Source organism: Taudactylus pleione, unplaced genomic scaffold, assembly GCF_031769625.1.
Source record: "Taudactylus pleione unplaced genomic scaffold, aTauple2 ptg000015l, whole genome shotgun sequence".
Taxonomy (NCBI): Eukaryota; Metazoa; Chordata; class Amphibia; order Anura; family Myobatrachidae; genus Taudactylus; species Taudactylus pleione.
In genome coordinates this window covers 1,212,829-1,234,411 of record NW_028284417.1, presented here as the reverse complement: position 1 = coordinate 1,234,411, position 21,583 = coordinate 1,212,829, and the positions used below count along the sequence as shown (strand labels likewise).

Below are 21,583 nucleotides of genomic sequence, written 5' to 3'. Positions count from 1 at the left end.
GCATACCTCCCAACATGACCCTCTCCAGGTGGGACACAATGCTCTGGTCCTGGACTTCCCTGGTAAGAGGTGGGGCTGCAGCGCAGTTCAAAATTCAAATAGGGGAGCCACACCAACTGTCATTTCACACACTGCCAAACATCACTGGCTGGGACTCACTAGCAGTTGGTGTGACTCACCTATTTGAATTTTGGACTGTGCTGCATCCCCACCCCTGAAGCCTCCGTCAATCATAAATTACCAGGGAAGCCCAGCACCAGAGCATTGTGTCCCTCCTGGAGAGGGTCATGTTGGGAGGTATGATATAGAATCGAACCAGTTTATCCCAAACAAATTGTGCATCACAGTCATTAGTAAGTGGTTGCTAAGCATCACAAACCTGTACATTGTATCCATGCCTCCCAAGCGTCTGAATTTTGATAGGACAGGAGCATAGTCTATATGACCACCTGCCGAGTTTGGGTGGATTGGGACTTATTTAGTCCCAATTTTGTATGACTAAATGTTGGAAGGTATGTTTTATACATATTAACGTGTGATACGTCACATATTTACTGTATATTGTATTACAACATGTATTGTAAGTGCATCATTAACCAGTTTCATACTATGGACATCATATTAGTGTTTCATTTGTATATTATACTATACTTATCAGTATATACTGTATATGTGTTCACAATACCCTTATTTTGCGCTGGAACAAGATTAAGCAGCACCTCAAATTGGAACCCCTGTTAGGAGGCCCCAGAACATACAACACAATAATATATATTCGAGGGCGCTAAAAACATACAAATAAAAATGGTATTTCTTTTTCTTAGAATAATTTTCCTCCTGATGGAAAGAATTTCTTCCTTTAATGTATTCTGGTTCCTGAGAGCATTAGAAGTGATTTATGTGTCAATTCAGGAGGTATCCCTTAGGTAGATAAAGTGGAGCATCCTGGAATTAGACCCTCTCACCCAAGAATCACCCGTAACATGGCCAATTGACCCCTTGTTAGTAAAGCAGCATGATATTTATTCTTGATAAAAAAAATGTAAATTGAATAAAATTTGTTTACATCAAATAAAATGGTGGTAAATAGCCAACGCCTTTGTGGGGTAGATGTAACTTCACACCAACACCTCTAAGGGTTTGAGCTCAATGGTGGGAAACCTCACTGCCAGCGAATGGATAGAATACCAAAATAAAACCCTATGCATTTCGTCCCCAACATGGGAATTTTTCAGGGGTACAATCAAAACTGGTGTGTAACAAATAAACAGAATTACTCCACGAAATTATACAGTGAATGGAGTTTCCAATATAGACTGATGGAGATCATCAAGATTATACAGTGAATGGAGTTTCCAATATAGACTGATGGAGAGCATCAAGCATTAATGTGTATCATACTGCTGGAATTAATCCCCAAATTCAAACATAGGCAAATGCTCCAGATATTATTATATAATATTTATAATCTATCATGTCTGCATCACTACATCACTAATGTGTATGGTAATCATTACACTCAGTAAAATAATATAATATACAGTACAGTAATGTTTAATCTTTCTCTGTATATAAAATAAAGTCCCCACTTTAGGGGTCTGTCTGTTAATTCGGGTTAATCTCTTTAACCACTGGATGGATTTTGATGGGGTTTCACTTTTCTATACAGCATTGGTTGAGGAAAGTTTATGTGTATAAACCATTCATCTGTGACAAAAGGGAGCAAAGCAGTGACAATTTTAGTGAAGCAAGTCACAGCAAAAAATCTTGCATCAAGCTGCTTTATAGGAGCTGTCCAGGGTGCTGAAACAACAAGAGACCATCTGAAACTGATACTTGGAATGAATCAACTCACAGAAAAAACTGTGCTATGTGAGTGACTGCTGCTGCGGGGCTGAGGGCTACACTCTGATTGGCTTTCTGAGACTGTGAGAGCCAATCAGAGGTAGCAATGTGCCCTGTTGCTCAGCAGCAGCCTAGAGAAGGGAGGGAGTCAAGGACTGAGCAGGGTCACTTACTTCTGAGGAAGACAGAGAATGAGAGACAGCCTCCAACAGACCCATGAACATGCCTTGATGTCAGTAGTCAGGAAAAAGCCAGGGGAGGCATAGCTATCAAGAATTAAAAATAAAAAACAACAATTGGAACACCATCGAATGATTTCCATTTGATTGTGGCAAACATTGGACTGCCACCATCAAATGGTAAAAACACTACCATCAGAACAAAAACATTGATGGTTAGCAACCATCAGATTTTCGATGTCCATCCCTACGCTGAACCTGCAGGCGGACTCCAGCCACCACGCCTCCACCATGAAGTGTTTCCTCTCCAGCCTGATGTTCCCACTCAGCCACACATCCTCGGTGAACAAGAAGCACTGCCCATGGAAGTCAGCGCTGTTCTCTGACAGGGGCATGGTGAGGAAGCTCAACAGGAAGCTCAGGAAATACAGGGTACATTGTGCACAGAGGACATTGCTCATCACCATGTTCAGCAGGGAGGGGTGCGCTTGGAGGCTATGGAAATATATACAGGTGCTCCAGCCCCAGGGACATGCTGCTGATAATGCTTATGGTAGCTGCAATACAAATTTCTCATCCATGATCCTCCTGCCCTTCCCAGCACATTCCTGTAGCCGGGCCCCAGTCAGCGGCAGGGCAGCAGCAGTGGGGGTTGTGGTGATACTAGTGAGATGCAGAGGGAAGAAGTGAGAAGCAGGGGGTTGTGGTGAGAAACAGGGGGCTGTGGTGACATGGTGTAGGTTGCTATGAGATGCAGGGGGCTTTGGTGAGATGAAATTGCTTCTGTCCGAAGCCAATTTCTTGATTTCTGCTGCAAAATACAGATGGTAGGAATATGACTACATGGATCCATACTGTCTTGCTTTAGTGGAACAGGCTGGTGATGTAGTGTCAAAAGGAATGGTATCTGGGCACAAATTAGGCCTCTAGGCACCAATTGAGCACTGCTTAATGCTACAGTCTAGCTCACTCCGCCGGGGTGAGCAGCTCACTCAGGCATCAGAGGGGAGAGGGGTAGGGCCCCCTTCCTCTCCTCCAGCTGCTCCGTCTACTTCTTCTTTGTTATGGTCTGTGGACAACTTTGGCATACTGTAATAAGACAGTTTGACTTATTATTAGTCCTGTTTTCTGATAATACCGCCAGCTGCAGGCCCCGGAGCAATGCACCGGCTGCACTCCCGGTTATTCTGCCGCTGTTTCCATATTTCAAAAGGAAATCGCCTCTGTTGGTACTGATGAGAGTCACTTCTCCTGGGGTGAGACTCACAGGTTTCTAGAAAGATAATATCCAGTGCACTTGTTCAGACTTGGGAGCAAAACAAAACCAAATTTGCCTCTGCGAAAATTATGCTGCAAATCAAGCAGTACAGATACATTTATTAATTTTGAAAGCAAGTTGAATACTTGCTGCTTTTGCATGTAGCTCACACAGTTTTATTTTTACACTGACATTTAGAGTTCAGCTAGGGTAAGCTTTTCCCAACTCTAAAACTTTCTGCTAATTTGAATCTGCTCCACATGCAGTGCTACATGGTTTTCCCAAGGTGCAAATGTTCTCCTTTTTCTTGCTTTACTCCCAACTTTGAATCAGTCCCTTTGTGTGTCTGATGTGGCTCATTTAATCATCTTAATTTGCTCAATGTACGGAGGACTGTATTCATTCAGTATTCTCCTAAAAAAATAACTGTTACTACCAGCCAGGGGTTAATTCAGTCAAAAATTGTGGAGTGCTAGATATGGGACCCCTGCAGTTAGGGGTGTCTTAAGATAGGAGGGGGCCTGTGAGCATTCCTTGTCTGGGGCACCCTCCTCTCTCCCCAGCAACCGACTGACGTGGGCTGACCGACCACCGCTGCATCAGACTCTGGGCACTAGAGTGTCCCCAGAGTCTACTGCGTTTTCTCACTGCGAATGCGCAAGACACCGGAAAAATGGTCAAAGAGGCCATATTCCGGCGTTTTGAGCAGTGCTGAGACACCCGACATGGGCCCTCAGAGAGGTCATTTTTAGATAGTATGGGTGCAGGGTGTGCGGTGGGCATAGTGAAACCATCTATTCTCTTACATTAGGCTTTACTCATGTCAACTAGAGATGGTGAAGCCGAAAAAAAAAAATCAATTCTGAGATATATATGAGAATGGTGCATATCGTGCAGTAGCTCTGCTATCTCCCTGTGGGTCTTATTCAGAGATGGACATGATGCCAATATTTACGCAGATTGAGCCATTGTTAGCCATTGCACATGCGTGTGAGCCGCACTGCACGCGCACAGCGGTTGAATTGTGATTACGCTTACACAGAGGATTCACTCGCAAAGTGAGTGACAGGTAGTCAGCGGTTGGAGGAGGTGCAGTAACAGGGGGTGGCTAGAAAAAATGCAGGCGTGTCGGGACCATTTAAACACTGTTTTCTATCTGTCCATAATTTAGCCATTGCATTCTTGCTGGCAGCAGGAGAGCCCTCTGCGTGTCTGGGGACCTGCGACAGCTTAGACTTACTCAAAAGGCGTTTGTTGTTTGTACGTGAGTGGCGGATGTGAGATACTGTCAGTGGGCATCTCTGTGCACTAGATGGCGAGTGAGTCATTTGCATATTTTCGCAATTGTGATCCGTGAGAGATCACAGCTGTGATGGCATTTGTGTCCATCTATGAATCAGGCCCTGGCCCTCATTCAGGGGCACTCGCAAAATGCGAGCGCTCGCTCTGAATGAGGGCGGCCGCATGTATTTTGTGACCCGGCCTCTTGGCCGCTCGCTAGGCTGTGGGTGACCACCCACAGCTTTAGCGAGTGGCCAGGTTGATGTTCACAATGGTCAAGACCATCGCGACGATCGGGGCTTGCGACGAGACCCTTGTGGTAGGGTCTCGTCTACAGCAAGCCCCAGTGAGCTTTCGGCTCTATTAGAGCCGGAAGCTCACCACTGACATCACGAGTGATGTCAGTGGGGCCGCCCCCAAACGGCAGGCATTCCGTCAGGAACGCCTCCGTTTGTGTAGCCACCCCGCCTACAAAAACGGGGTGAGCTGTCGATCAACATCGACAGTCGCTCCTTTTGTAGTGAGTCCCGGAGCGAGAGAATTTCTGTCTAGCTCCGGGGCTTGTGCACGCGCAGTGCGGCCGCTGCACGTGCGCAGGGCCCAACATCGACCCGCTTGCGAGCGCTCAAGCGCTTGGGAGCGGGTCTAAAATAGACCCCCTGTGTGCTTTATAAAGCATTTCTCATTAGTCAAAATGGTGCCAGGTATTGCAGGAAGGCAGGGTCATTACAATTTTTACCACTATGATAGGCAGTTGCCCAAAATACGAAAAATAATCTCAAGCAAAAATAGTGTATTTCTCTATACACAGTGCTAGAGGTGTGTTCCAATCAGCAAAGGTAGCATATGCATCTGGTTTATGCAAAGAACATGTCACTTACTTACCACTTATGCACATGTTGTAAACTATTTATTTTATGTGCAATAAATGCATCTTTTAGGCCTCAATTAAACTGCAAAAATCTCTCTACAGACAGGATGTATCAAGCATCGCATTATGGATGTGATACATCTCACCACTTACCACATGCATGAACTCTTTTGCGCATGCGCTGGATGACACGAGAGCCACAGGTGACACTGGGGATGGGGGTCCTCCTGGATCCCTCTCATGGAAATTTGATCACAAATATCTATAGAAGATATTACCTACCGGGTACAAGTTTAGCTTTTCAGAGCTTTGTACATATGAAGAATGCGGTCAAAACGATGAAAATGGCAGTTTTCCAAGCTTTGGCTTCAATGTTGGGAGGCTTGGCCATCTATTACAGAGGACATAGCCTGCAGACAACATTGATACTGCAGTACCTGGTCAGAGCATCTTTATAATTATATATATATTAAATACTAATAGTTAATGCATCATTAACTACCAGATTATTCACTGTGGTTGCTACAGCATAGTCCTGGGAATGCAGTATAATGTAACATGTATAATAATAAAGAACATCATGGTGATCATGTCTATATATATATATATATATATATATATATATATATATCATATTGATGCACTCTACGTATGATAGGGGACCACTGTGCACACCAAACAGTATCTAAAACTCAATGAGAACTGCACTAGGGCTAATAAAGCCCAAATACATAATATTGTAAACCAACGGCAAACCCACCCAAACAATAAACCTGCCTGAGGCAAGCATGTTTGGGAGAAGCACTACACAGATCACTATGGTCAGCCCAGAGCTGGAAATCCTCAGAAGTGGGGTTTCCAAGATAAAATGGGGTCCCCCCTTTTGAGAATCAACATTCCCCGCACCCCTGGTGGCAGTGGATGCAAGGTAGGCTTGCTGGGACCTGCAGTTCCTCTGTATCGGCTTTCATTTTATTTTTAGAGTCCCCACTTTTTGAAGATTTCCAGGCCTAAGCTGCCCAGTTTGGTTAATATAATGGCGGGGGGACCCCATGCTGTGTGTCCCCCTGCTGCAGCATTACCAACCTGGTTTGTTTAGCCTGGTGCTGGATAATGGAAAATACGGGGAACCCCACAACGGGATTTCCCCCGATTTTCCATGACCAGAACAGGCTGAAAGATCCAAGGCTGGTTATGGATTTAAGGGAGGATCCCACATATTTTTATTTTTTTAACTATTTCACTTTTTTCAACCCTAGGTTAATCATAGTGATCTGTGCAGCGCTCCCCCCAAACATGCTTGCCTCAGGCAGGTCTATGGTTTAGGTGGGTTTGCCGTTGGTTTTTGGACGTTTTAAAAACCGACTGTTAATAAATCTCTGGTTTCCATAGTTGTCTATGTAAAGATATTGATTGCTGGTCCGATGTTTTAAACCAGGGGGGGCCAGACTTTTGGACTCGGTAATCTACTTACAAAGCTAAAAACTATTTGTGATCTACCAAGTATCCAAGAAATTGGGCGTGACAAGCAAAAAGGGGGCATGGTGTGCAAAAGGGGGCATGACCTTGCAGCAAGGGGCATGGGGTCTGTCCTGCAGAAATCACACATTGGCCCCCACATTAAAAAAATGAAACACATTGACCTCCACACGCAAAATACAGGCAAACATTGTGACGTCTTACATGACGTCCGCTGATTTACTTGCATTAAGTGGCACTGGCGGGGGAAAGGGAGCCCCTTTAGGAGGTGGACCAGCCAGGTGCCATCGGGGAAAGGGTCCTGGGTAACCGCCCTAGTCACGTGCCTGGCGGCCGAGAGAAGAGCAGATGATCCCCGGCTGATCAGTTTTTTACAAGGATAATCAGCTGCGCAGAGTGCAGATGGCACCCTGCCCCCTGGCCCAGTCCCTCCCTGTCCTCAGCCAATAAGAATTGCCTGATTCTTATTGGCTATTGCTGTCACAGTGACAGCCGACAGAGACAGCCGTGGCTTCAGCTAGCCGAGGCTTCAGTTTCAGCACAGCAGCAATTAATAATCACACTGATTCTTATTAGCTGCTGGTGATACCCCTGACCGCAGACAGTACATGTCAGATATGGCTTCAGCTTTGGTGCAGCAGCCAATAAGAATCTGCATGACTCTTATTGGCTGCTGATGGCTGCTCCCGGACGTCCACCGCAATCAACGTTTTGGCCACCCTGCTTCTAAACTTCTAAACTATTCAAAAGGCTGATTTTGGTTTCTTTTGCCTCGGTTTTGACTTTAGTAAATGTCCGATTTTCTAACTAAACTGCAAATCGCACAAAAATGCAAAATCAACCAAATGAATATAGATTGGAATTCAATTGTCAATGGGCTATTTAATGTTTGTATATGTTTTCATTAATTGTACAGAATTGTACATTATTTATTTAATATCTCTGTTTTTATTTTTTCTCTAAAGGGTAGCAGGGGAGAGACTGGTCCCGTTGGCCCACCTGGAATACCTGGAAAACAAGTAAGTGTTACATTGCTTTACACTGATCGTTCCATTTGATAAAGAAATGTTTATTTTATTTTTATGTAAAATACTGTTATACATCATTAAAATAAATTGTATCTATATAGTATTGATGCTATTAATGAAGCCAAAATGGATAAAGAAATGTATATTCTTTGGGGAAAGTAGACATAGCAAGCAGCAGCAAAGAATAATCTGTTCTCTATCTGGAAGTAATGAGCTGGCTATGAATAGCCTCTTTCAGCACTGACGGGACACTATTTACATAGCAGCAGCAATGGGGGATATACAGGTCTTGTTTGAAAGAATGCACTGTTCACAAGGAATGTGCACCATGGGGATTACATCTCACAAGGGAAAGGAAGACTGAATGCAGCATACAGTCACTTTTTTATTTGCTTTATTTGAAATAATAAAATGTGTATCCCAACGCTAGTCTAACAATCTATCCACTTCCAGTAAATAACAAAAATGCTGTATTTTGTAAGTTCTTTATTGAATCCAGATATATATATATATTTCTTTTTAAGGGTCCACGAGGAGATCCAGGCTTTTTAGGTTTGCCAGGACCCCCTGGTCTTCCAGGACTGAAAGGGGACAGGGTAAGTGCAGCGTCAAATTAAATGGACAAATATTAGGACAGTAAAGAAAATGTGAAAATTACATATACAAGGATGCCAGACAATACGACGCAGATAAAAATTCATCATAATTTATATAATTGCAAATATGAACATAATATGTTTATATACTGTAATTGCTGATAATCCTAAAAATAACAACTACTTATTTAAATAATGATTGTCTCCATATTCCATGTACACAGGAAATAATTACCGAGGATGATATGTGACATATAAAGAATGTAGCTGATACAAATTAAAATCCAAAAATGTCTCTGACATTTTAAACAGAAGGAAATTATTCCTGCTGGCTAGACAGAGCAAGTAAGAACCAGGCCATGTCATTAGCTAAATACGGAGCACTTCTTGGTCAGAAATGTATAATTGGGGTAGAACTAGAATGTTGGCAAATTATGCAGAGATAATGATAACGGTGAGTATTACAATGGTATTTCTTCTAGTTTTCTCTCTACATGTCTAAAGGAACTAGAGCTTAAGTGTTTGGCAAGACATACACTAGTTTTAATTTAAATTATTGTGTGTCTCATTGAGATATATCAGGTTTAAAGCAAGCTTAGATATTTATTTTTGCCCTGTAGGCCATCTTTTCTGTATTGCCCCAATGCACTGCCTCCTCACCCTCTACTAATATAGCTCTCTGTTCTTCCAAACTTGCTGAATTCCATCAGTATAAAAATTAACACAAACAAATAATTTGGCCCTAATTATTGGTAACGGTTTCTCTTATATAAATATTCAGAATAATATAAAAAGAAAATAATTGAATTACACTGGTGACATGCATAGTGAATGGAGTGCCACCCACAACTGTAGACCAGGGCCGTTTTGACCTTGGTACACATGGTTTACCAGGATAAAGGTTACATATTACATTGTTATATAGTTAGGAAGGGTGTAAAAACGACACATGTCCATAAAGTTCAAAGTTACACAACTTACAACTGTGTAATATTAGGACTTTGCTTATGTAACAATATCTTTTACTGTCTTTTACATTTTAGGACACGTTTTATCCATATCAGCCAGTGACTAAAATAATATAGCTCACCATTATTTATACCATATTTATGGTTCTCTCCTTCAGACTCTCTCCTCTCCAGGGGAGATGCACTAAGCCTGATAAAGTGGAGATAAAGTACCAACCAATCAACTCCTGTCAGTTTACAGGCTGTGTTCGAAAAATGACAGTTAGGAGCTTATTATCACTCTCCACTTTATAACTCTCCATGGCTCAGTATAGAGATTACATTGTCTACAATATAATAGTATATGGTGAGATGATCCCGCAGTTAGCTCTGCCCCTCGCTCTTCCGCAAGCTATGACCCTCTCCAAAACAAATGAGAGCTTACCTTTCTTTCACAAAAAGGTACTCAATTGAGAAGTAGTCCAAACCTAAATTAGTTACATTGCAGTTAATCAATGTAATTAACTGCTTGATTTATTTATTTAATGTGAGAGACCAAATGATATCCACAGTAATGCACCTGCATGGGGGAAAAACGTAGTGCCTAGGCTCACAGGACTGATATACTGCGTGAGCTGAGATCTAAGTTGTGCCATTGTTCCTATTGGAAATATTTGGGATGTACTGTATGTATTCCTATTAGAACACAATAGAGCTTGAATGACACATATGACACGCACTTCTGCTGCATGAGATCATTATCTTTCTTAAAGCACTGCAATGGTTACTGCAGGTACAGCCAGATGGAACCAAATAAACACAATTAAACCAGATAAAGAAGACTTCTGTTAATATCTGTATGAAGACTCTATGAACCAACAAAAACACTCAGTTTTTTAACAAAGGAAAATTGCTAGTGTATTTGGATTAGCAACTGCAACAATAGCAACACTGCATGCATTGGAAACCAATTGATTGGAAAGTTGATGCTACAATAGTGCTAAAAATATTAAATATACAGTACCATTTGGTTTTATAAATACTTCATAATCTTTCATCAGTTTATTATAAAATTTAAAAACAACTGTGATGTTAATATGAGGATGAAACATACAGATATGTCTTTGCTGCGTACGCGGTAAATCTCGCCACACATTGAGCGAGGCGTGCACGCGAGTGGATATGCGCGCTGTGTTTGCATCCGCGACCCCATAGGATTGCATGGTGCGATCACAGTGCAAGCCATGGCGTACTGTAACAAACGCAGCTGTGGGTAATCCCATGGCGTGATACGTGCACACGTTTGTAGTGCGATCGGCAAGGATGTAAGAGGGCACATCTGTTCTTGATGTTTTCATTATATATCAATACAGTTTAAGTCATCATCTAAAGGTTATGGGATTTTCTTTTTAACTGTATTGTAATAGATGAGGAAAATATCAATACATTTTTATAAAGTGAAATTGGAAATATAATATAAAATATAACATATTTTCATACAAAATTCAGCATAGAGGACACAAAAGAAAATATAAAATACATAGGGGTATATTTACTAAAGTGCAGGTTTTTAGAAGTGGAGTTGTTGCCCATAACAACCAATCAGATTCCAACTATTATATTCTAGAAGTTGCTAGATAAATGATCAGTAGTATCTGATTGGTTGCTATGGGCTACATCTCCACTTCTAAAAATCCACACTTTAGTAAATAAACCCCATAATGTCAAATGTGTTTGGAAATAAATCTCTTCCAGAGCAGACACAGAGTGACAGATGGTCTTGCAGCCTTGTTCTGCAAAAAATGCAAACATACAGTATTTGTAGAATTGTACACAAGGTCACTGATGTCACAACAGCTGAAATTGCTGCACTCAGCTATTTAAACTGTACCAGATCTCAATAGGACCCTGTCCTTAAGCAGAGGGAACATATCCAGTTGTCTGTAATAGATTTGAAAGGTAATACACTACATTTAACAGTTACAATTGAATGCCAGCTTAGCACTGCACAATGCTTTTTACCTTCATGATTCTTATCTAAAAATGATTATTGCAGCCAAAGCATGCATTCCTTAAGGCACTTATAAAGGATTTTGAAAGTGATGGGTGACAGGTTTTGTGTTTGAGGCTTGCTGGAATTCTATTGTGTACAGAATGAAACTGAAGAGTATGGGAGATGTAGGGTGTTGAATTTGATGGTAGATCAAAAGGTGCTAGTTAGGACTGAAATGTAGAAAAATGTAAACGCACTTATTTTGTGCTGACAGGCTGAGGATGCTGCAGTTAGGGAACACAGATAGCAAAGAAGGTCATGGGTATTAATTCTAAACAAATGTAGTAGTGAAATAGCAATCTAGATAAACGTGCACTGCAAGGGTCGAGGGTTTGGGTGGTGAAAGGTTTTTTTTTGTCCTCAGGGTAATTCCACAGATAGTAATTTAATCAGTTTGGTAAAGATTTCAGAAAGGGACCAAGGCAAATAAAGGAAAGAAAGTATTGAGAATCAGCAAGTTACGCTGTCCATGGTAGGGAGAGGGGAAATACGGTTTCTAGATGTTGCAGATGAAGAATGTTGCCGGTTCAGATGTTGTTTGCTGTTTGTTAAGCTGATTTTCCTTTGCTTTCTAAACTATTCACCTGGTAAGTATGCCACAATTACCTCCACCCCCAGGAATTGCATCCCACTATACATTATGCCCTTTTCTGATAGTAGACTTGTGGAGATGGAATTGTTGCGAAAATGTTAACAACTTCCCGTGATGTTGTTCTTTGTATTTAATATGTCAAATCCATTTTTTACTTACTGCAAACACACATTATTAGAAACATAACCCACAGAGATTTGTTCTGATGAATATGTTTACATAGCAATCCAACTAAGCTAAACTTTAAACTTAACCTGCCATGGCTCAGTGGTAAAATAGTTTAATTAAGAGTTCCAGTCATCTTCCACGTTTAGAACAGCAATATTATAATATCTGAAAGTGCGAACAGCAATTAATAAATAATGAGCTTAGGTGCTGTGTCTGTGACAGCTTTTCTTATACCTTAGGTAAAATTGAAGTGTGGTATAATAAAATAAGTGTTCAAAAATACATTAGGAAGTATACAAAGAAAACTTTAATTGTATTATGTGTAGGAGCAGCAATTAAAGTATCCATGCTTTTAGGGTTAGCTTTACATGAGTAGAACTGGGAACACTTAAATCCAAATTCCGACAGTGATGCATGGGAAATTCCTCGGCCAAATGCGGAATGAGAACATGAATATTTTGTACAACAGCTTAAAAATATTTAATTTAAATCTAGGGATAATCTAACATTACTATCTACCCTCAGACCATTACACTACCTATTGCTCCCATCCATCAACTATTCTTATAAAGTAAGTTAAAAGAAATAAACAATTGTGATTTCAAGTCAATAATGTAGCTTTGGTTGCTGGACTGATTTAGTTATGAATACTGAGTGAGAATGGCTAATCTACTGTGGTGGCCAAATTTGCACTGAACCATATCAACCAATTAGCAAATAAGTTTTTATATGTCTAGTCCAAGTTCAATAATCAAAACAAATTGGATTGGTTGCTCTGTTTGAGTGATTATTTTTCATTAGACAATTGTCCTTAATTAACCACATTTATTACTAGTTATTTATGTACAGTAGTGCACAAATATTCTGCAGAGCTTTACAGAGAATTCATACATTCACATCAGACCTTGCTCCAGTGGGGCTTACATTCTATATACCCTACCACATCTACACACACATACACACTGGGCTTATTTTTTTGCCAGAAGCCAATTAACCTACCAGTTTGCTTTTGGATTGTGGGAAGAAACCCATGCAAATACGGAGAACATACAAACTCCACACATAATGTACCTCAGTGGGAATCGAACCGAGGATCTCAGTGTTGTGAGCTGCAAGCTAACCATACCCTATGAACTGACTTTAAAAAATCACTTTGAAGTGTTGAAGAGGGGCATTCTCTAGTAAGTCATTTGCTGAAAAGCTATTTTGTAGTGCTACACAATAAATACTCAATGTCCTATTACTCCAGTTATTCATTTAAGATATGACTACAGCTGAAATAAACATAAAATTTAAGGTAAAAAAATTAAGAAAACAATCATTTGGACCTTGTCCTAAAACAGTAGTAGGCTTGACTTCATATTGTAGTAATGCTTTTCTTTTTCACCAAGTTCATTTTTAGTTAATTCTGCAACCCTGTAGCACGTTTTTTCATGGGCAGTCCCCCCCCCCCCCAAAAATGTGGCTCATATACATTCATGCACTTCTTTTTATAATAAAAAACTCTGGGACTAAGCGGAAGGTTTGCATGGGGTTTACAAATTGATGGGAGACGCCACAGATTGTCGGCGGGTTCTATGTCAAAACCAGAGTATTTACTAAAGGTTGTTTTGATCATTTAAACAGAACTGGTCATCAATCCTTGCAAGTTTCTAAACCTTGATCCCACTGCAAACCCATCACAAAAAATACAAGTGCTGCATGGAACCCTAGGATCCATGCAACCTTCACTAAATGTTCAAGAACAAAAAAAAATGGTTAAAAAAAAACCCTACTGGACTTTACCAGCCCCTTGGTGGCTATAAGCAACTTCTCCACTTGTCTGCTTTAGAAGGTTTGATACATTTTCCCCAGAGTGTGGTTTTTCAGAGTTTCTACTGCAAATTTGAGTTTAGTAAATCAACAGGATGCAAACCCACCCGAAATGTGCTACAATTCTGCTGGGATTTCAGACCTGCTGCTTAGTAAGCCCCCCACCCACAGTGTCCTTTAAATCAAACATATACTTGATACTCATAGAGCTTCTCCTAGATTTTACGTTGGGTGCTCTGATGTCCAGCACAGTGTGTTTGGATAGGGATAGCTAATGTCTGAGGCCAGGGTTAGGAGCAGTGTTTATAGGCTACACATGTTATGGAGATGGACATTTTTTTCAAAGTAGACAATGCATAGCTTGTATAGGGTATCATAGCCTAAAGCATTGATGACATAGAAAGCATGAGGGTGCAGCAATTACCTGATGCTTTGCAGTGATAGTTCTCACATTTGTCTAAATTAGACTTATATAAAAACCATACAATGCTTTTCACTTTTAGTACAAAACCTGGGTTTATTGCTTATCAGTGATTCGCAGAGCATAAGGCTTGTAGCAATTTGCTATGTATGGTAAATACAAGCAGTTATTTGCCCCATATAGTTGCTTCATGTTTGTTAAGATGTGTTCATCTAATTCTCAATGTCCCTGCCACCCATGTTGTGGAAGATTCCTCTAATATGAGTATCACTATGAGATGGTTATGTTAAATATTTAATTGACGCAGAATGATATATGATATAGGGGAGATGTATCAAGCTTTGGAGAGAGATAAAATGAAGAGGTTGCCCAAACCAACCATTCAAATTCCAACAGTCATTCCATAGACTGTGTTAGATCTTTAACAGTTAAGGGGCACATCCACTAGCAGACTTTGAAACGACTGCACGATTACGACATTGTAATCGTGCAGTTGTTTCACAGTCTGTGCTGTGCCTACACTGAATGATCAGTCGTTCAGTGTAGGCACCCTCCTTCCTCCCCTAACATGCTCAACCTGACGTTATCGTCAGGTTAACCAGCATGTTCAGCCGATGATTGATGTCGGAAATAACCAGCGGGAGCGCGCATCGCTGGTCGTTTCCGACATTTATGTCCACGATTCATGCACGGTTCATGAGCGATTGAACAATAACGATATCGTTATCATTCAATCGCTCACAGAAATCAGGAAGTGGATGTGCGCCCTTAGAAGCTAATTGGTTGCTTTGGGCAACTTCTCCAGTTTATTTCTCTCCAAGGCTTCCATAGGCAAACGCAGGGGGGGTTTCCGTCTGCCTGGAAACCCCCCTCCCCAGCCCACACCATGACCACAATAGAAATAGTAATATAATAGATTGTTACTAGTGCTGCTTGTTCTTCTCAGTATCACAAATGAAATAATTAGCACCACCTGTGGATCTTTTAACATGTGTCAGCTAGTAATAAATAACCTGTGCACCAACTAGAAGATCTGGAAAACATGCACTGTTAGAGATGCACTGCTATAGAGCCCAATATGTACATATACAGTAAGTCCAGGGCAGTGCTAGGTTCTTCTGCTGCTCCTCCAGGCTCCCGGACTTGCTCCAATAGTCTGGAATGGTGCCCACATCTAAAATAAATACATTCAGCTCAGGCAGGATGGCCTACTGGCGCATCTAATGGCTTACTGTGATCGCTGGTCCTGTATATGCTGGAATGAATACACACAATACACTTTGTATGACGCTTATTAAAGCTGGTTAAGTACTAATTCTGCCCTCTTCATTGACAGGTCACACTCACTCTAATACCCCTTTTCCACCTAAATTCCGGGTGTGACCCGGAGTTGGAACAAAGTTCCTATCCGGATCAGGCCTGGAATTTTGCCGGCACCGACTCGGGATATTCCCGAGTCGGCGCCGCTCACACCGGAGTCGGGTCTGCATAGACCCGGCTTTTCTGGATTGAAAGTGGTTGCTTGGAGATGATGTCATCTCCAAGCGCCACTGAAGCCGAACCAATCGGCCGGCTAGCAGCGCACTCCAGGTCATCGTGACCAGGAGTGCGCTGTTCTCACAGCAGGGTTTCACGGGCTACGCCCATGTTAAACCCTGCTAGTTACCTGGGTTGGATTGCCGGGTCACTCGACCCGGCGATCCAGCCCTCTCCCCTTTTACACCAGGGAGCTGCCCGGGTTAACCCTTCAATAACCCAGGTTTTAGCTTCGGTGTAAAAGGGGTATAAAATTAAGCATTTGGAAACCCCCCTCTGGAAATCCTGCGTTTGCCACTGGCTTCATACATCTCCCCCATAATATGATGTTATTCCAATAACCCAACTCTAATGACAAAAATTATTTTGTTTATACCGTCACAACTAGTTAATATCAGATCACATGCTCTCTCCATTAGACTGGGTTTTTCCCCTGTTTATTTGCATTTATTTGTTTCAATTTCTATTACCATTTCAAACCACCATTAAGTGTCATCTAGTCAGCTGCGAGGGATTTGTAATGAAATTACATTTGTTTGATTTGGACAATTTAGAGTGTTGTAGCTTAAATCCAGCTCTGGCAATTTCTGACTGCACTGATTAGTAAACACATGTTTAGAACATCTCCTTATAATTGTAAAATGCTTGAAATATTTTCAGAGTAGTTTTGCTCCTGGGATTTAATCCATTCATCTCAACTAATTATTCTGAAACTCCCAATCTCCTTCTCAATTCTTTTTGTTTGTGTTTATTTGCACACAGAAATGAGAAAAGGCTATTTAGTGCACAGAACACACACTGAAAAGAAAAACTGTCTATAACCCTGCAGAAATATATTGCCTCAGTATATGAAATGCAGCAGCCTATTACATGTCAATCAGTATTTAAAAATATGTACTTATATCACTTTTTCAAGCATTATGGACAATGCAGATACAACTCGAATTTCAGATTTGGGTATTGGTCACAAAAGCCTAAGGTGGCACAATTATATGGCGGAAACATTTCCTATAGATTTTTTGTATATAACCCTAAGGTTATATATTCTAAAGTTAACATTCAACTCTTGCAATAGTTTAGTAAAACAATAACATGTATACAAGACAGTGTGTTTTGGGCATTGTTAAAAAGTATTATGGGGAAATTTAATTAGAAGTGATGGTTGTGAAATGCCCAGGAAATGGTCAGAAACCTGGCACCTTGTTGCCTCTGGCATCACAAATATTACAGTAATTTGCACCTCATAAGGTGAGCTGGAAAATACGCAGTGTTGTTTTACCGGAACTCTCGGTGATGTGCGCAGCCGCACATCACCGACAATGGAATTGTGCCCTTATAATAACAATATGACCTTGTCCAGCTTTACCTCTTTTAAATGTATTATCTTAAATGACTTATATGTAAAGTATCAAAAATAAGATAAAAATAGTCTGTCATACATTCTTCAGTGTTATTCGATTTTATGTTTCCTAATTAATATAATTTACTGTGTTAAAACAATACCCTGCTTCAGATATTATTTACTGTAATTTGTGTTCTTTTAGGGTGGAGTGGGTGAGAATGGCCCTAAAGGTGAGCAGGTGAGTGATGTGCACTATAATTGTTGTGTTATATAATTATGCGTTTATGCAGAGAAAATTTTATATGTATTTTAACTGTATTCTGTTTAATTCAGGGTAGCTCTGGAGAAGAAGGATTTGCCGGAGAAAAGGGTGAACATGTAAGAGATTTGCACTTTTCATTCATACTGTGTGGGACATTATTAAATGTTAAACTGTCAATTGCAAGGAGGGATTATGAGCACAGGACCATTTATTATAAAACACACACATACACAAATATATACATTGGTAATGTAATTAATATTATATTAGTTGTGCTTTCTTATTCTACTTTAATATTAGCACTTCAAAATACTGAGGTGTATAAAAAAAATGTAAACGATTGAATTTTTTTCAATTCTGCTAACGTGCCAGTAATTATTATTTATTGTTACTCTGACATGGAACTAGAATTGAATGATATATTGTGGTTTCATTTCTACTAACAGTTTTCACTATAATACACTCATGCAATAAAAACAGAGTATATGTAACCTTACCTTTATAATATCTGATGAATAGTACAAGCTAGCTTCCCAGTAATCTAGAATTAATGCTTACTTGACACTCGAACGGTGCAGCAGTTATGTATAAGTGTGAGCTGTGTTTGTGTTTTGTAATGGGGCATGATTAAAGTGCAGTGCTGAGTGTATAATTGCTTGGTATAAATATATAGTCAGAAGATGAAATAGTAACAAATTTATTCCTAAACAATGACTGAAATTAAACCAAATAAAGGCTGATTAAAAGGCCTCTGTGTCCTAAATAAGTGCTTAAAATAACTGTATACAGTAGTAGCACCACTAATATATAAGAACATAAATCATATAAAGGTACAATGAAAACACGATCAGATCATAAATGATGTAAAACTGCATATGTCTCCAGAGAAATAACTAAATCGCTTTGTGTTTGGAATTAAAATCATGTTGCATTTATGGCAACATTGTGTAACAGTTATTATGACTAATCACAGTCCAGGTCCTTAAATCGCTGCTCCTATGATAGGGAGTAATGAAACTGTTTAAATGTCTGGGGGACAGGTGTTGGTGCGCGCTCCTCCTACCTCTGTACCTCCTGTGGTCATGCGCCGGGTGTCCGGTGCTTTAAAGTGAAAGTGTGCCTCCATTTGCCTGCTTGCCGGGAACCACTTCTGTACCTCTGTACATCTTCTCATTAGTCAGTCAGTCTGTCTGTCTGTCTGTCTGTCTGTCTGTCTTAGTCCCAGGTGACCTAGTCATACCTCTAATTGGTTAAAGGAAATCTGTCTAGTTTTACTTGTTAAATCTCTTTTACATGTTATGGAGTGAGACTCTTCATGGATTGCACAAGCATGTCAGAGAATACATAGATTATTTTATTATATGGCTAATTATTACTAATTGACCAATTTAAAAGAAAATCAAAGCAACCCATTATTTACTTTGTACTTATTTGAAGGTAATTTCTTTCTTTCCCATTCTCTGAGATGCTAGATAAAATGTATAATTATCCTGTGATCCTAATAGTGTTTTCCTATAAAGCTATCCTTATAGGGGTACATCCAATCTCATAGTTTGTGTGCTGTGTGAATAGATCTGTGTTAAATTAGCCCACTAATATGGGTGCCAAATAGAACTGATGTGGTAGCTCAGAACTCATACTGAGGGTAGGGACCCAGTTAGTGCCATAAGCACAGGCTGAGGCAATGTGTCAGCAAAACTTTCAGGCAGCTCAGATGGATATCTAATTGTGCTGTTGGTTAGGACTGCTGGTCATTTTAAGTTCATGTGAACAATAATTTGAGACAGTTTTCGAAATTGAATACATTAGGTATCTATATTGCTGTGTATGTACGTGACTTTTCTGTACTTTAGTCTCTTATTCTCACCAAACAAATCCATGTATCTAGTAAAACAATGTAGTGTATGCTGCATTTTTAGTTGTATGGTTTTATATGGTAATCCTTGTAAAAGTAAATAAATGTTATACATTGTTTTAATTGTCTTAACTTTTATTTAGGGAGATGTTGGAAATCAAGGACCAAAAGGATCTGTAAGTATATTATTTTGAACACACCTAAAAATTATTGTATCTATTTGTTTTTATCTTTTATATATCAGCTTGATGACATTTGGCATAAATTTACAATTTATAGAAACTTGTTTGAAATGGTTACTTGTTAAAGTATTTAAACGTTTTTTATAAAAAGACTTTGGAAAATATAATTATCATTACCTGCATATAGTATTCTGAGAGCTCCATCTGTTTTTATCATAAATCATCGAACATTTTACACAGTGCTGTAATTAGTGACATAAATGCATTCATATATATGTTTCACACACATTCTCCACATCCTAAACACAGAAGTACTGCAGCAGTACATCCTGTGCCAGTTCCGCCCCTAAACCTGTGACTTCATGTTGTTACGTTTAGGGGGCGGGACAGCTGGCTCTGGGAAGTATATCAGTTCTACAGGCTGCAGGATGCCTGACTGGAATGTTGATGGTTCCGCCCCCAGGCACTGTGCCCTGTGCAACGGCACAAGTCGCACACACCTAGTCATGGGACTGAGGATCTCATTCAGAGTCAGTCGTTGCGGCCGCACTGTCGTACGCCACCGATGTTCGCAATACTACGCATGTTTAAAGTTCGCAATGCGCGTGCGCAAACTAGCCGCTACGATCGCAAATTTCTCTCTCCTTGAGCAAAGCCAGGTCGGTAGTTTGAGTGACAGAATGAGGCGTTTGTGGGTGGCAACAGGGGAAGGTGCTTAAAAACGGGGGAGTGGAGATCCGAACGCAGGCGTGCCTAATTATGCGAACGGCGTTTTATGGGAGTGCATACGGTTTATGGGAGTGCATACGGTTTATGGGAGTGCATAATTAACAAAGTAGCGTCATGGCACATGTGACATGGGAGGTTTTTACACTGACATGATTGTAGAGCTTAAGAGAGGGTATGGTCAACCTTAAGCTCTACGACCAGTTTCGATGGTTCCCGATGGTCTTGATTAATCCTTATATGCCCGGAGATGACGTGCAATGCGTACGAGAAGGGGGCGTATTTTTTTGAATTCCGACCGCTTCCTCCCCTTGGTCGGCCAGCTACCGATCCGAACTTAGGGACGCAACTTGCGAGTGAATCATTTGAATATCCGGCCCCTTTTCCCGTACGACCGTGCGGCCTCTTCGACCGACTCTGAATGAGGTCCTGAATCTCTCAGCAATTTGAATTGGAAAAAAAGAGGATATAAAATAGAATGTACTGTTTACTTAAAGAAATAGCAAGTTTAAATAGTGAATAAAATGCTAACCTGTATCTATCCCAGGTTCACGCTGCCTCCCATCAGTTTCAGAGCACACACAGAGCATACACAGTGCATCAGATTCTATACATACTGTGTGTGTTCTCCTCTCTCACCTCCAGTTACTGTCTGAGTGATCTTGCCCACTGGGACCACCCAGTGCCTGCCATCAGAAGCTTCTCCCCCATGCCCACTCAGCGCCTGCTGTCAGAAGCTCTGACCCCTACCCTTGCCCAGCACTTGCTGTCAGTAGCTCCATCCCTGTGCTCGCCCAGCACCTGCTGTCAGAACTTCTGACCCAGTGCCTGCCCAGCACTGGCTGTCAGAGTGAAGAGAATGTCAATGCTCAGGCTGCAAATCGGGTGTGAGGTGGGAGCACTGACTGTCTGTATTGTCACAGCGCCACCCTCGTGAGAATACAGGATGCCACCAATCCAGGCTAAAAAGATCTTCTTGACATATCTTCAGATTTCTGAACTGTCCAGAGGAATTCCAGACAAGTGGCAACCCTATTTTCACCCCTTAAATCTTATTTAAATAGCCAATCTTGATTTTACATGTGGGTGCACAATATTTGTAGAAGGAATGTCCTTACCTGCCTAACTCGTCCCATCAAATGCACTCCTG

The 21,583-nt window shown here is 40.8% G+C and overlaps 1 protein-coding gene across 1 annotated transcript in view; it reads left to right on the top strand.

The window, feature by feature from the left end:
- Positions 1–21,583, top strand: part of COL9A1 (collagen type IX alpha 1 chain) — a 144,742-nt gene that overhangs the window by 108,082 nt on the left and 15,077 nt on the right. Inside the window, exons 29-33 of the mRNA XM_088470515.1 lie at positions 7,879–7,932; positions 8,466–8,537; positions 17,611–17,646; positions 17,742–17,786; positions 19,669–19,701. Coding sequence (XP_088326641.1) covers positions 7,879–7,932; positions 8,466–8,537; positions 17,611–17,646; positions 17,742–17,786; positions 19,669–19,701 — 240 coding nt within the window. The remainder of the gene's footprint in view (positions 1–7,878; positions 7,933–8,465; positions 8,538–17,610; positions 17,647–17,741; positions 17,787–19,668; positions 19,702–21,583) is intronic.